General features: G+C 48.8%; 1 protein-coding gene across 1 annotated transcript; it reads right to left on the bottom strand.

Moving 5' to 3' along the window:
* Positions 1-1,169: 1,169 nt before the first annotated feature.
* Positions 1,170-9,369, bottom strand: RAB39B (RAB39B, member RAS oncogene family). Its single transcript, XM_058847734.1, has 2 exons — positions 8,805-9,369; positions 1,170-4,721 (listed from the first exon to the last, which is right to left on the bottom strand). Exons 1-2 carry the CDS (start codon positions 9,017-9,019, stop codon positions 4,295-4,297), a joined length of 642 nt encoding a protein of 213 aa, XP_058703717.1. The 5' UTR covers positions 9,020-9,369; the 3' UTR covers positions 1,170-4,294.
* Between the last annotated feature and the right edge of the window lie 5,150 nt (positions 9,370-14,519).

The raw sequence follows: 14,519 nt of genomic DNA, 5'->3' as shown, positions 1-14,519 counted from the left end.
AGTCATGAATGTGATGTGTGATCTTCTGTAATGTTTCCCTCCCTTAACCAGGCTTGTCAGGGGTGAAAAATTCAATTCCATGGAAGCAGCAGACATGAAAAGTGTGGCTGCTGGATCCTGGCATAAATGAAAGGGGGAGTGAGTCAGCACATCTGAATTGGTGACTGAAAGCAAGTGTTTTACCAGCACTGTGCCTGTCAGAAAGTGAGCTGCAGGGGAGGGCAGAGAGCAGGTAAACCCTTAGCACTGATCGCCAGTAACTGCCTGGGCTCATCCCTTCCCCACAGCAATACTGTTTGTTTCAGTGTCTGTGGCTGCAGCAGAGGAACATGGAGCTCTCTACCGTATTCTCAAACAGGTATCTGCTACAGCAGCAGAATGTGCTGGTCAGACTGCAGGCTGCTGCTTTCCATTTTCTTTTTCTAGCATCAGCAATGATGGAAAGATAGCTGCAAATGGAGCCTGATTTCTCTTACAGTTTTTTCTTCAATTTGGATTAATGCAATCCAAACAGGCTGTGCTCCCACCCCCCCCCACCCCAGGCTGGTCCTAAGGCAGCAATTGCCTGCCTTTGTTGTGCAAAATGAAACGACCAGTTAAGCATTTTTGCACAGCAGAAGCAGAGCCAAACAAAATCAACACTATGCCACTGCCAGGAACCTGCTGCTGCATGTTAGAGGGGACAGGGTGACAGCCTTGGAGTTGAAATGGCTCCTGTGTTCAAAGGTGTCTGGTTCCTGGGGGATGGGAGATGGCTGTGGCCATCATAACTCAGGATTTGGTGTTTATGTGTTTGATCTGAGGTAAATAAAAACCCCCAAAAGTGAGCTCAATGACTAATCCTTGCCTGGGTCTGCTCAGCCTTTGTTGTAGCTGCCATGCCACCAGACCTGCAGAGGCCTCCTGGAGGGGCCAAGGCTGCAGTGGCTGCAACTGCTGGAAGCAGGGGGTGGTTTTGTCTCAGAGCAGTTTGTCTGTTTTTTCTCAGCAAGGCAGAGGACAGGTGCAAAGTGAGGCAGGCCCTACAGGGAAGAGTGTCCAGTGGCTGTGAGGCAGTGCCTGGGAATGGTGGATCCAGCCCTGGCTGGAATACAGAGCAGAGATAGGGAGCAGGGAAACACCCTAAGAGAGAATGGGCAGGGGGAAAGGGGAAAAAAAACCCACCAAAGTTTCTTTACAAGTTTTGAATTTCACATTATCACGTAGTAACCATTTTGCTAAATACAAGCATATTTTCAGTCACATACAGGCAGCTAAATACAGCATTATTTTCACATTTCATTACAGTGCATAACAAAGCAAGGACAGTGTAAAGTATGCTTTTATTCTGGAGGTTCTGAGCAAGTTCAGTCTAACATGCAGATTGTTTTTAACATGTGGTAGAGACCACAGAAAGTTAGCTTTTGCTTTTTTTTTTCTCTTTTTGTCCTAGAGTATAAGAGCTCCTGACCTTTAGCCTATGAAAGGTATCACCTGATTTCTCAAAGTCCCTCTAAGTCAAAGCATTAAAACCAGTTGTTAGAAAAGAATTCTTAGCATATCCAATAAGTATTTCATCTTAGAAAAATCATTCCAAATTTTGTACAGATGAATCTACATTTCCTGTATTTTAATAAGCTGTCTAGAAAATGCAAGGAATTAGAAAAAGATGTAGATAATGATTTCTCTATCATTTAATATAACAATTTATTAACTCTAAGTAGTTAAGACTGTGTACATTTTCTTCTGTAATGTTCCTCTTTAGAATTACAACACTTCTGTATTTAAATTGAAGATTCACTCTGAAGGCCTGAATGCACTTACTGGCTTAGGCTTTCTGGAATTTCTCCCTGGGAGCAGTAAAGGGGAATGTCCAAAATGCATTAAATAAAATATTGTCTGTGTCATGAAAAGTGAACTTTCCTCTCTGGCCAGGCTTTTGCACAGGGGAATTATAGAATGTGACTATTGCTGAAATGTCTGATCCAACTCCTCATGGCCCCTCATGTCACATTCTGGGTCTGCCCTTGGGGCTGCTGCTATCCTCAGACAGGCACCCCCAGACACACCTAGTGTCCAGCTGGCCCCTGAAAAGCTGAAGTAGCTTGCTTAGTGGACTTTCCATTCAGGGAACAGAAACTGACCCTTTGGTACTGTCTGTCCCTGCCTTTGTGAAATGCAACTGACTGAGCTGGTGGGAGCAAATCCCACACTCTGCCCTGACATCTGCCCAGTTCCTGGGGTGCTCCCTGCATCCACCTTTGCTCAGCCAAAAACAGATTCTGTAAAAGGCATACTTTTTTTTTTTTAACTTTCAGGGCGCTCAACTCAACCCCAAGTGCCTGGCATTCACTAGCCTTTAGCATGAGGTGTTGGATACATTCAAGCCTATTTAAGCTCACCAAGAAGCACCAGGTCACTGCCACCCCCCTTGGTGGCATTTGCTCCCTATGCCCTCCCAGCAGATACAGTGCTGCTGCTCCCCTGCCGAGACCAAGAAGTGAAATTGTTCCTAGAACACCAAGAAACAAAAGTGTTCAGGGTTTGGGTTGGTGGGTTAGGTTTGCTGGGGGTTTGGGGTTTTTTTACAGTTTCAATATGGAAACCACAGGTTTTCTCTTAAAACAGACCTACCCATGTGCTGCAAACTGCAAACAGGTTCAGAAGAAGAAACAGTCTGAACTCAACAGCATCAAGATCTGTATTTCTGTAGATGGGACAGATTAAAAAGCTGGAACAATTTTCTTTTTCTCTACTCACAGGCCTAAAATAAACAGTAGATGCTTCCTGTGGCTTTTACCTAAACCCCCCCCCCTTCTGCCCACTGCTGTTTGGTGTATAAAGCTTTCAAACACAAGTAAAAAAGTCACTATCATTTTGTTTGTTCACTTTCAATAGGCTGAACTTCCCTAATTTGCTACAGGAGCACAGTCACCCCACTGCACTTCAAAAGCTTGGGTTAAAATTTGGCAGAAGCAAAGCTTTTAAGTGGTGAATGGCATTCCCAGAAAACATCCACCTACATACAGTTTTTGTGACATGGCTGTCACCCCATGATGGCAAATCTGAGATGGATCCTCTTTTGTCAAACTAAAACATGGAGGAAAACAAATTTTACTCTTGAGTGTGTCTTGAGGCTTTCCACCCGCTCAGACACTCCTGCTGTGTGTTCTACCTTCCCAGTGTCAGTTCTCTTCCACAGAGGCCAAGACAGAAAATGACACTTTAACAGCAGAAAGTACCAATGGAAGCTGTTGCTTTCTATGGTATTTAACTTCTTTAAGAGCAAATCCCAACTTTGAGGATGTCTGATGCACCTGAGTTAACCTTTTCAAGTTTTTATTTTGTTTGGTTTCTTTTTTCTCTTCATCCTTTCCATTCCTCCTTGTGACCTGGCTGGTAAGGTCAGCACAGTGCTGTTACTGAAACAGAAACGGTGTGTCCCACTTGGCTGCAACACCCCAGTCTTAAGACATAACACCTAAGGACATGGTTCTCTCTTTATGCTCTTCATCACTTAATTCTACTGGAAAGCCCTGGACTTAGGGTACTTTCAAGGTACTCACCCAGGCAGTAAATGAGTAAAAATTGCATTGAATAATCCCTACTACAGCAAGAGTTGCCACTCAGAGTCTTGGTTCAGCACAGCAAGAAAAACACTGTTAAGGGATGAATAATTTAAATTTTAATTACCAGTTAAATAACTACTGTTTTCCTCTTTAAATCCCACAAAATAGTCTTTGCTATCGAACTGCATTCAAGAACATAAGAAAGAAAACTCGGAAGTGTGCATACCATGTCGGTAGACTTCTCTTGTGAAACTGACCTTATGAAGAAATGGTATCTATGCTGCCTTTAGACCTTCCTGGAAAGAAATAGCTGACACAAACCAAGGTGTCCTCCTGTTTTCTCTGTCTGCCTGTTTTTCATACAACTAAGTATCCATTTTGTGGCTCCAAAAGCCAGCAGGGAGCTATGGGTTTACTTAAAAGAGAACATGTACAGTAGCCTGGCATGTACCAGCCCATTCAGCTCTGTATACTCTTTTCTGTGTTGTGCAGCCCCTCATTTCTGCTTCTCATCTCCTTACAACATCCACATGCACCCTCACTCACTCTCCTTCAGGTTTGTAGCCCCCAGTTCTGAAAGGTTATTTGGAAAAGAGTATTTCTTTCCAGGGTCTGTCCTGGTGTCCAAAACAATGTGGGAGGCTGTTCACAATGGGAGTGTTGCTCTCCCTTCTGTCACACTGAGTTCACTTAGTAAAGTATGTTTGGTTAGTAGAGTTCATCACCCCTCGCCTCTCTAGAGAAGCTCAGCACAAGCACCGTCTATCTGATTTCACCACTTCTTCTGAAGAGTGCACTACGTTTGGGACAAACCCACTCTTTACCCCTTCCCATCCCTCCTGGATTGAAATGTCCCCCCTTTTCACCAGCTCATATATATCACGAGTCAGATCAGTGAAGGCCTTCTCCACATTAATGGCATCCCGAGCCGAGGTCTCAATGTACTTCATACCATAGGCAGCAGCCAGTTTCTCCGCCTCGTGCCTGGTCACTTGCCGCTGTGTGTCAAGGTCACACTTGTGACCTACCAGAACAAAGACGATCTGGTATGGCTGGACGTGCACCTTTGTCTCCTCCAGCCACTCGTGGACGTTCTGGAAAGACCTGCGATTTGTAATGTCAAAGAGGAGTAGTCCTCCAACCGAGTTCCTGTAGTAGGCTCTGGTGATGGACCTGCAAGCCAAGAAGCCACAACAGTATTAAATTACAACTGTGTGAATATATGTCCTTTAAGAAAGCAACATTACCATGACACTGTCTACCTTGCAGAATACAGGGCAAGAGAAGGCCATTCAGGCAATGTCTTAGGACTTCTACCTTGTACAAGCTCTGTAGAGCTTGTAATTTAAAAGGAAAATATATTTTGGCTTAAAGATTTTACACTTAAGTAACCACCCCACTGATTTATTATGGCTCTCTTCAAAAAATTCCCACCACCACTTTTTTTCTCTCATGAATTTCTGTATGCTCCTGGTTGTTGAGTCCCACCCCCTACCATGTCAGTTCTCTGGACACCTCATCTAACCCACTGGTTTAGAAGCACTGTGGCAAATCAAAGGATTCAATTTAAACCAAACACCTGCTCTCTGAAAGCCACATAAAAACAGGAGGTCAGAGATCTGGAAGGCTGGTCATGGGGTTATAGCTCCCCTCCATATACCCAGGGCCCTGGGACAGGGACATCCACCCATCCCTACAGCTTCTTCCACTGCAGGATTGGATTACAGTGACATTACAGTGACAGGACACTGTCAGTGGCACTGACAGGAGCAGCCCATCTGACCTCCCAAGAAACAGCAAAATTACACTAGTTTCCAAGGAGAATCGGCACTAGTCATGTTCCTGCCAAATACTGACAACATTAGATAGTCACCAAACTTAGTTCCAGAACTGCAGGCTGTGTACATCTCCCACAGCTCTTCCAAGCTAGGCCAGCCCAAGGCAGCCAAAAGCAGCACAGGAAATAAGCAAACACAGGGGCAATGCAGCAAAGCTGAGACCATGAGGATATGCAGAACTACAGTTCAGTAACCACTACACAAGGGAAAACCAAGAAGCTGATGAACAGCGGTGTTTCTGCAAGTCATGGATTTGCTCTAAATCCAGAAGCAATGGTCGATTTCAGTCCCTAGAGGAATTCACACTTAGGCCTGAAAACTTTCCTTGCTGGAGTAATATAAGCACTGCTGCATTTTTAGCTTAGGACGAGTCTTTTTTTTGCCTATGCAAGTCTGTTGTTAGGTGCCATTTGGTCCTGTAGTGTGTGTATCTGTCAAAATTGCCCCAAGAAAGGATGAACTAGAGTTTTCAAGAATTGTTTTATCAACAAACATACAGTGATGGGTGAAAATTCACAGAAAAAACTGATGAAAGCCAGAAGCAGGGGAAAAAACATAGCTGGCTGTGTTTGGATAATGTCTCCTCTCCAACTGTTTGGCTTAGGGACAATAGTCACTGCACCGTTGGCACAGAGGGAATTAGATCTGCCTTTTGCTATCTGGCCAGCTGCAAATAGATATTGGCACTTTGAATTCACCCCCACACTGACACACCACATTTCTGTTTCTCCCTTGTGTTCCATGGCATCAGCCCTGGCTCCTCCTGCCAGCAACAAAAATGCCTCAGGTACTTCTGAAAGACATGATGGGATCTAAGTTGACTGCTGCTTCAAGGTAAAATTAGGTGAAGGTCTCAGTACCTCTTCTTAAAGCCTTTTCCACAACTGTTTTCCTCACTGATCTGCAGGAGACAAAGCATATTGCCTTTATGCTGCACATCCCTCCCCAATTCCCTTCTGAGATTTCTACCTTCCCTCCTCTTGCCATAATCACACACTGATGCAGAGCAGTGCACAGACTTGCACCTACTTTTATATTACTTATGTTAAACCAAGTTTTAACATACAGGTAACATCTCTGTCTGGGAACTCTGTCCCCTGCTCTGTACCCATGGTGGGGACTCCTGCACCCAGGGTCCATTCCTGTTCGTGTATTTCCCTCTCAGCCAAGGGAGAGCTGCTGGCTGGAAGGAAACAGCTTTTCTGTAGGTGGTGGTTCCAGGGAGCAAGGGCTGCACAGGCTTTTGCTAGCATTACACAACATCATGTTTCAGACAAGGGAATAGCATTACTTGAGCAATGAGAGATGGGCAAGACCTGCCGGATCTAGGAAGAATTGGACCCTGTTCTACAGCTCCAAAGCTGCCTCAACACTGCCCCAGGCAGCATGTTTTTGGGCCTGGTCTGGCAAAATAGAGTGGCACATGCTTAACTGTAATTTAAGCCTTGACTGCACAGAAATTGCTACTAATTTACGGAGAGTGAAAGAGCTCACAACAGGGGTTCAGGAAGAGCAAAATTGTAACACAGCTGCTGCTCTGAGAATGCCAAGGTGTTTTCAAAATAACTACAGTGGTTTTGTCCTCATGGGGAAGCTGTTAAGCTATGTAAAGCAGACTGGAAATGCTCAAATCTGAAAAAGGGGAGCTCATTCTTACAGATTTCCCTCTTAAGAAATTCCCTGTGCTTGATAAATGACAAAAAAAGTTTCAGGTTTCTGGAGAGCACCTGCTCCATTGTGCTTCTTGCTTATGACAAGTCCAAGGGGCTTTGGCTTATTCCAGTAACAGCTAATTCTTGTCTCTGGCCAAGAAACCTACTTTGTAGGAGGAGCCCAAGAGTTTTCTTCGTCAGGCACAATTTGTCACAGGGCTAAGAGTGATTTGAAAGGGATAAACACAAATCAGATTTTACTTTTTTTTTCTTCCCCCTCCCCCCCTTTCAGAGTGCACCATAAAGGCCCCTGGGTTTGCTGCAGCCTTTTACATTGGGAATTCAAGTCTGCGCTTTGGCAAGGGCATTTCAAAGTTGCAAAATGGGATTTTTTTAATGTCACTGACCATTCCTGTCCCTTGCATTCTTCCTGCGTTCGCAGGCTGCTGCCCACTGCAGCAGTGCAGCTGCCCTTGCACTGAAGGTCACCTGCTCATCATGCTGACAACCTGAGTGCTGGGCCAGGTCAGCCCCCAGCAGCAAGGGCAAGCAGCCTCCAGGGCCCCAGACTTCCTAAAGTGTAAAAGAAACTGAAGCCATCTGACAGCCTCTTGCTCTTCACAGCAATGGCAGGAACAGGGGATGGCACTCAGGTGTGTTTTCGGTAGACTTCAGCCAGAGATCCAAAGCTGAAAGCTGATGCAACTGCAAGCTAAAGCACCTCCTCACTCAGCAGAATAAAGCACCAGCTCCTTGCCTGCAAGGCTTCAAGGTAGCACAGGAAAAAGCTGTCAGTGGATAAGGACCAACTACTATATGTCCTGGGCCAGATGCCAGTGTCACAGATGCGAGGGAAGGTGGAGAGGGTTGGGGGTAGGGGAGTTTTCATCTACTGAATGAAACCAAAACATTCCTTAGGCAAGTCATTACAGCACAGAAGTAGAAGCTCTGTGATGCTGCAGAGATGTGGAACACAGGAAGCAATCCCAGAGGGAGCAGGAAGGAAGAGTGGATAACAGTTAAAGACGTGAAAAATACAAGCAAACAGGAGGCCAGGAGCTGCGGGTACACGCCTTCAAAATACATGCTGTCTGAGCAGCAGGTCTGAGCCCCTCTTTGGCTGGGATGAAGCCTGCTCCAACGAGGGCTGCTGTTTTCCCCATACAGTCCTGTGGGAAACTTGGCAGGGTCCCACATGCTGCTTTTATTTTACTTCGTCGAGACTTGGTTAACTGTTACTTAACCTCCCAAATTGTCTCTGCCCACGCAGCACTCGGAGCGGCACTCTCCAGAAAGCACCTGTCACCCCTGTACAACCACAGACAAGGGTTTGTCCCGACCTTTCTCTGTCCTACAGAGAGCTCTGCTGCGACAGCAGAGCACCAAAACACATATTCCACTGTATTTCGCGAGCCTCAGCTTAAGTGTTCGGCTGTGAAACATCCTAGTCACTGCCTCCGCACCGGGGGGAAGCAAGCGGATGCACAGCCACCTCCAGGCTGGTAAAACGCGGACCCAGCGCCTCATATCCCTCCCCAGCGGCAGCGGGACCGCTCCTCGACATCCACACCTGCACATCCTGCACAACTGCATGCGGCCATTTGAGGTGGACACGAATCTCAGGCATGGGGAAGGGGGTGCGGGTGGCACAAAAGGTGCCAATTTGATTCTTCTTTGTCTCATTTCCACAAGCCTCACCAGGCTGCGGGCCCCCCGCCCAAGCCGGGCCCGGCCCGCAGCCCCCGGCCCCGCCCCGCGGGTCTCACCGGAACCGCTCCTGCCCGGCCGTGTCCCAGATCTGCAGCTTGATCCTCTTGCCAGGCTCGATCTCCACCAGCCTGGAGAAGAAATCCACGCCCACGGTGGGGTCGGAGATCTGGGCGAACCGACCCTCGGTGAAGCGGCGAATGAGGCAGGACTTGCCCACGGTGGAGTCGCCGATGACGATCAGGCGGAACTGGTACAGCCAGATCGCCTCCATCCTGCTGTCGCCGGCCCCTCAGCGCCCGCCCGCCGCCGCGCCGCCCATGCCCGGCCCGCGGGCCCGGGGGCGGCCGCGGCCGCGCCGCTCAGGCAGGGCCCATGGCGGGCGGCGCTGGCCCTGCGCCCCGTCACCACCGGCGCATCCCGCCGAACTCCCGCCGCCTCAGCGCTGCGCCGAACGCAGAGCCGGGAGGGCGGCGGCGCTGCCGGCGCGGCCGCGGCGTCGCCGAACCGGCGCTGGAAACCGGTCGCGAGTCGCTCCCCCCCCCGCCACAGAGCCCGCGCTCGCCCAGCCCCTCCCCGCCGGAGCCGGAGCCGAAGCCGGGGTGCGGGGTGCGGGGTGCGGGGTGCGGGGTGCGGAATGCAGGCGCGGCCGGTGCGGGTGCCGGTGATGCAATGGCGGCCGCGCGGTACCGCACTGCCGGGAGGAGCCGCCAGCCCCGGAACGCGGCGGTGCGGGAGCCGGGCGGGGCGGGACCGTGCGGGGCGGGACCGTGCGGGGCGGCGGGAGCGGCCGCGGGGCCCAGGCCGAGGGGACCGGAGGCCGGAGGGATCCCCGGGACCGAAGGGGTCCCCAGCGGCCGAGGGGAGCTCTGCTGAGCCCATGGCTGTGTAGAGCTCGCCTTCCCCAGCGCTTCACCAAGAGAAAAGCGGGGTCGAGCAGGGTGCGCAACGTCTTTGTGTGTTTTAAAGCCGACACTCATTTCTGGAGAGATTCAGGCTCCTCACTGCTGCACTGGGGGCTTCGTTCCCATTGAAATCTATCGGAGGAGCCAAGTGCTCCTGGCACTTCTGGAGAACTTCTGCACTGCCCCAGGGTCACCTGCACCGCACCAGCCTGTCTGGAAAGAGATGGCGTCTTACAAAACCAGGCAAATACACATGCTCACACACATATATGTGTTTGTGCATATATACATGCATATATATATATGCATGTATATATAAAATATATGTGTATACGATATGTGTACGGTCTCAAAAATTAGTAATTACAGACATTAAATACCCAGCAACTTAAACACCACAAGTCTTAAATCCATTTTCCCTCACTTTGCTCAAGTGGGTTCTGGCTCCGCAGGGTGTTCAGGAGCCCGAGTGGCTGTGAACATCCAACAGTGCAAGCACATACCCCTTGAACTGCCAGTCCCAGTTTTGCCCAGCCTATCGCAAAAAGGGAGTGTCTGCCACAGCAGCACACAGCCACTCTTTTAAAACTCTTGCCAGGGCAGAATTTTGATCTCTGGAAGGGAAAAAGTATATTATTAAAAACAGTGAGTAAAATGTCTGTATTCAGTCAGACACTGAAAGGAGGAATATTGACACTTTTAAAAACATTTATGTGTATGTTGGTGGGGTTTTTTTAAAAATAAAGATGGTTTCATTAAAAGCTCCTCCTTCATGAGCACTATTGAAATAAATGTATTGAGAGTGGCTGTTATATTCATATATTCATAGGTCCTCAGAAAAAGGATATTTATACGGCATGTGGTTTATGATGCAGGACTATGTAAATTGGACTAGGACATTAGTCTTGAGGACATTTCAAGTCTTGAGGAACAAATGGCCAGGAACTTTTCCACTATTCTTTGAAATAAATTGATTAAATAAAACAACCCCAAAAGATCCTACTTTAACGTACCTCAGGACAAGAAAGAAGATTGATGAAGCAATCTACACAGCAACAGCAACAGTGCAACAGAAAAATATTAAACCTATAAATCCAAGTTAGTGGTACATTAACCAGTGACTCATTGCCAGTGAGGCTTTTTGGGGATCTGGTGCACTTTACTGAATGATTTCTGAGTACTCCAGGCCCATTAGTTGAAGCCCACAAACAATTGTGGTTTCTCTTCACTGTTTTTCTCTCCTCCCCCTGTGCTTGCACACATAGTTGCCCCATTCCCTTTCTACTACAGGTCTGACCTGCTCAAGCGGGCACAGGGCACTCAGTAACATTAGTTACTGTGAGTCCCCCACCAGCAGCATCTCCAGGAGCAGCTCAAGGCCCACTGACAGTGGACATTTCCTGGCATGACCAAGGAGCAGCCAGGGCACCTTGACTTCAGGGCTGTGCAGAGCTGAGGAGACCGGCAAGATGCCCAGCAGATCCTCTTGTAGCTAGAGGAATTCCTGAAGCATCAGGCACCTGTCTTCCCCAGCAAATCAACTTGCAGGACCCTGTGATGCAGATATTATGTTCATCTTCTCTGAACACATGCATAAAGATGAACACCCGCTGCATGACTAGGCAGCCACAGTATTAATTAGCAGCTAGTGAGAAGGTAGGAGCAAATGACATCCTGGGAAAGCCTTTGTTCTGGTACCATTTTAGAAAAAGAGAAATCTGGTGTCTGAGAGACAGTAACCCAGATTTGATGCAAAATGAGGTTTGTTGGCTGAGGACAGGATGGCAGGTGCTGGTGAGACACCATGAGAGCATGTGCACTGATAGCAGCACTGGGAGCAGCCCCGTGAGCTGATGGCAGCTCCAGACTGGGGACAGCTCTTCAGCACTCCTTCCCATGGCCCTGGGGGCGATTCCAGAGAAGCCCGTTTCCCCTCAGAGCTGGTAGTCCCGGGGAGAGCAGCCTGAGCACAGGTGAGGGCAGGACTGACCCCAGAGCTCTCTCACCTACTGGCAGCACCTGTGGAAGTCCACAAGCAGGGTCCATTCCAGCAGGCAGCACCATGCTGGGAAGCCAAAGGGAGCTCTCGTGTAGGCAGTGCTGACCTGCACCCTGTGCTGTGTACAGCCAAACATGGGTGACAGCCCTGCCCAAGGGCATTGTGCACATCTTGCACTAGGTGACAAACATCCACACATCAGCCACTCTAGCAATTAGTAAATTTCTTTTAAGGCATAAAAGCTGAGACAAAATGAAGCAAAGGCTGGAGAATGACTCCATTGCTACCCTGTGCTCTCTGTAGCTTCTGTCCCAGAGGGATTATATTCTCTCCCTTTTGGTGAGAGATGATGAAGCCCCAGCAGATACTTGGGCTTTTTGCAAGCCCTGTTCCTCAGGCTGGTGGGTGGTGATTGTGGTGCATGCTCCAAGTGGCAGGAACTCCCCCTTAGGCCTGGCCCCAGCCCCAGCAGTCCTTATGTCTGGGGAGGGATGGTCTGGAGGCAGGCAACTCCTCTTGGGCAGGAATGCTGCTGTGAGAAATAAAACAGAGAAGGTACTGAGCCATGGTCAGGGATGTCTCAGAGCCAGACACGCTCCTGGAGCTCAGCACTGCAATTCACAAAAATACTTCACAGAATCATGGAATAGTTTGTGTTGGAAGGGACATTAAAGCTCATCCAGCTCCAAACCCCTGCCATGTGCAGAGCCACTTTCCACTAGACCAGGTTGCTCAAAGGCCCATCCAACTCGGCCTTGGTTGGATTCCCTTTAAATAGATAATATTTCCTCTAAATAGTTTGGTGTTCCATTGTAGCTTAGCTTTTCTCTCAAACCAGTGCCCTTTACAACCCACAGCTGGAGGCTGAAGCCATCTCCAAGCCCAAAGCTGCACTAGAAGGAGCAGAGTGCATCTGCACTGCACAAACCATGCAGTTTTAATGCCCTTTCAGTTTCCAAGGATACAAAAAACAATCAATCAGCCACAATCCCTTGCTGTGGGTCTGGCTGCACAGGAGGTCTGTGAAGCAGCCTGTGTCTCTGCCCCAGCCTGGGCCAGTGCAGTGATCACAACACACTGGTGAACTGGAGCACCCACATCCACATGCTCTCATCCCTGGCCCTTGCAGGTATTATATTTTAGCCACTCGCACAATGGAGGTGCTCACTGTTGCAGAGATAAACTGCACCCAAGCAGAGCCCTGAGTCCCTCCACAACCAAACAGGCCAGAGACCAGTCACTGAAAACAGTCATGGGCCACACACCAGGATGATGGGAGTGCTGAGAACAGGGCTGAGAACCACACAGAGCAAACAATTTATTAACTAGTTCTATAAAACATGGCTGTTAAATGAGGCCTATCCAGATGTGACATGGAGACAGATTACACTGTTGACAGGGATGTGATTGCACCCATGATCTATGGCTGACTCTTTTGCTGTAAAACCCAGGACAGAGGGAAGGCATTTAGGGTGAGTTAGTGTTTATTAATTATATGATGCCCACAGTTAAGGTGATGCAAAGAAGCATAAAGTAAGGGCACCACACAGTGCTGTGGAACTGACAGCCCAGTTGACAGCAGGCACTGGGAGCATAATTTAGGACTTTGTGATGTGGTGACATCCTTACAGCCTCCAGCAGCAGTAGCAGGAGGAGAGAGCAGGCAGGGCTGAGTGCGAGGAGGCACATGGTGTAGCTTCTATCCCACCTTGGCTTTTGGCTGGGCTAAAGTGCCTTTTGGAGAGGTGGAGTTCTCTGGCAGATTGGCAGCCTCTGTCCCCAGGAAATTTGTCTTTTCTCTCTCACCAAATACTCTCTTGTCAGCAAAATGCCTCTAGTGCACAAGGGGGTGAGCACCGTTCACCAAGGCAGTTCCAGGCATGCTGGCTGGGGCTCCAGGCGTGGCATCCTGCAGAGCCACCACTGGTTCCCCAGTGTCACACTGGAATCAAAATAAGAGCAGTACAGCAGACACAGGCTTGATAAAGAGCCCTGCCTGAGTGATGTTGGCTGTTCCATTAATGAGCCCCCATCATTATAGGAACCCATTACCTAAATGGCTCTCTTACACTAGGTGCCCAGGCTCCTTCTGTACCCAGCTGAAACAGGCAGTAACATCTTGAGAGCTATTTATCCCACTCAGCTTGATGGGAAGAACAGTCCTCCACTACCACTTCTCCTTCCCTTAGCTGCAGAGAAACAAAGGGCCCTGTGCAGAGTAGCTGCCCAACTTCAGACAGCTTCAATTGCCCATCCCCTGAGCAGGAGGCTCTGCCTCCTCACAAAGAGCTTAACAATGGCACAGAGACAGGGCTGCAAAGCCAGTCAGGATCCATGACAGTGGGAAAATGTGAGAGAGACTAATGCAGAGAAACTTCAGAAACAACCAGAGAACCCTCCTGAATCAGAAGCAGTGCTCCAGGGCAGTGTTAGCATTTGCTTTGCAGCCAGAATGGACAGGGAAGATTAAACTCTCATACAGTGTGACCCACTTTGGTGGATGTGTACGGAGGATGAGGTTGTCCCCACATCCCTGCAAGTAGCAGACCCACCCTCTGGTGCCACTCAGCACCCATGACACAGCCTCTAGCCCCAACAGCAGACACACACAAACAAGTCAGCTGGGCTTTTTGAAGAGACATAAAACATTTGCAAAACGTTTCTCTGTGACAATAAATTAAACAGCAGCTCCTTACCATGCGGAGGGCTCACTCCAGATGCAGCTCCTGGTGTCTTATTTCAGATTACCATCACATTAAAATGGTCATGCACTGGCTGATCAAAGAGGGGGCCTCCCATCAAGAGATCATTATATCTGTCTGAGTCTGCCTGAATCCTAGCACAGATCCTCCATGGGGAATATTATGTCC

Source organism: Poecile atricapillus, chromosome 12 (genome assembly GCF_030490865.1).
Source record: "Poecile atricapillus isolate bPoeAtr1 chromosome 12, bPoeAtr1.hap1, whole genome shotgun sequence".
Lineage (NCBI taxonomy): Eukaryota > Metazoa > Chordata > Aves > Passeriformes > Paridae > Poecile > Poecile atricapillus.
Note: the sequence above shows the minus strand (reverse complement) of the source record. Positions and strands in the feature narration are given on the sequence as shown.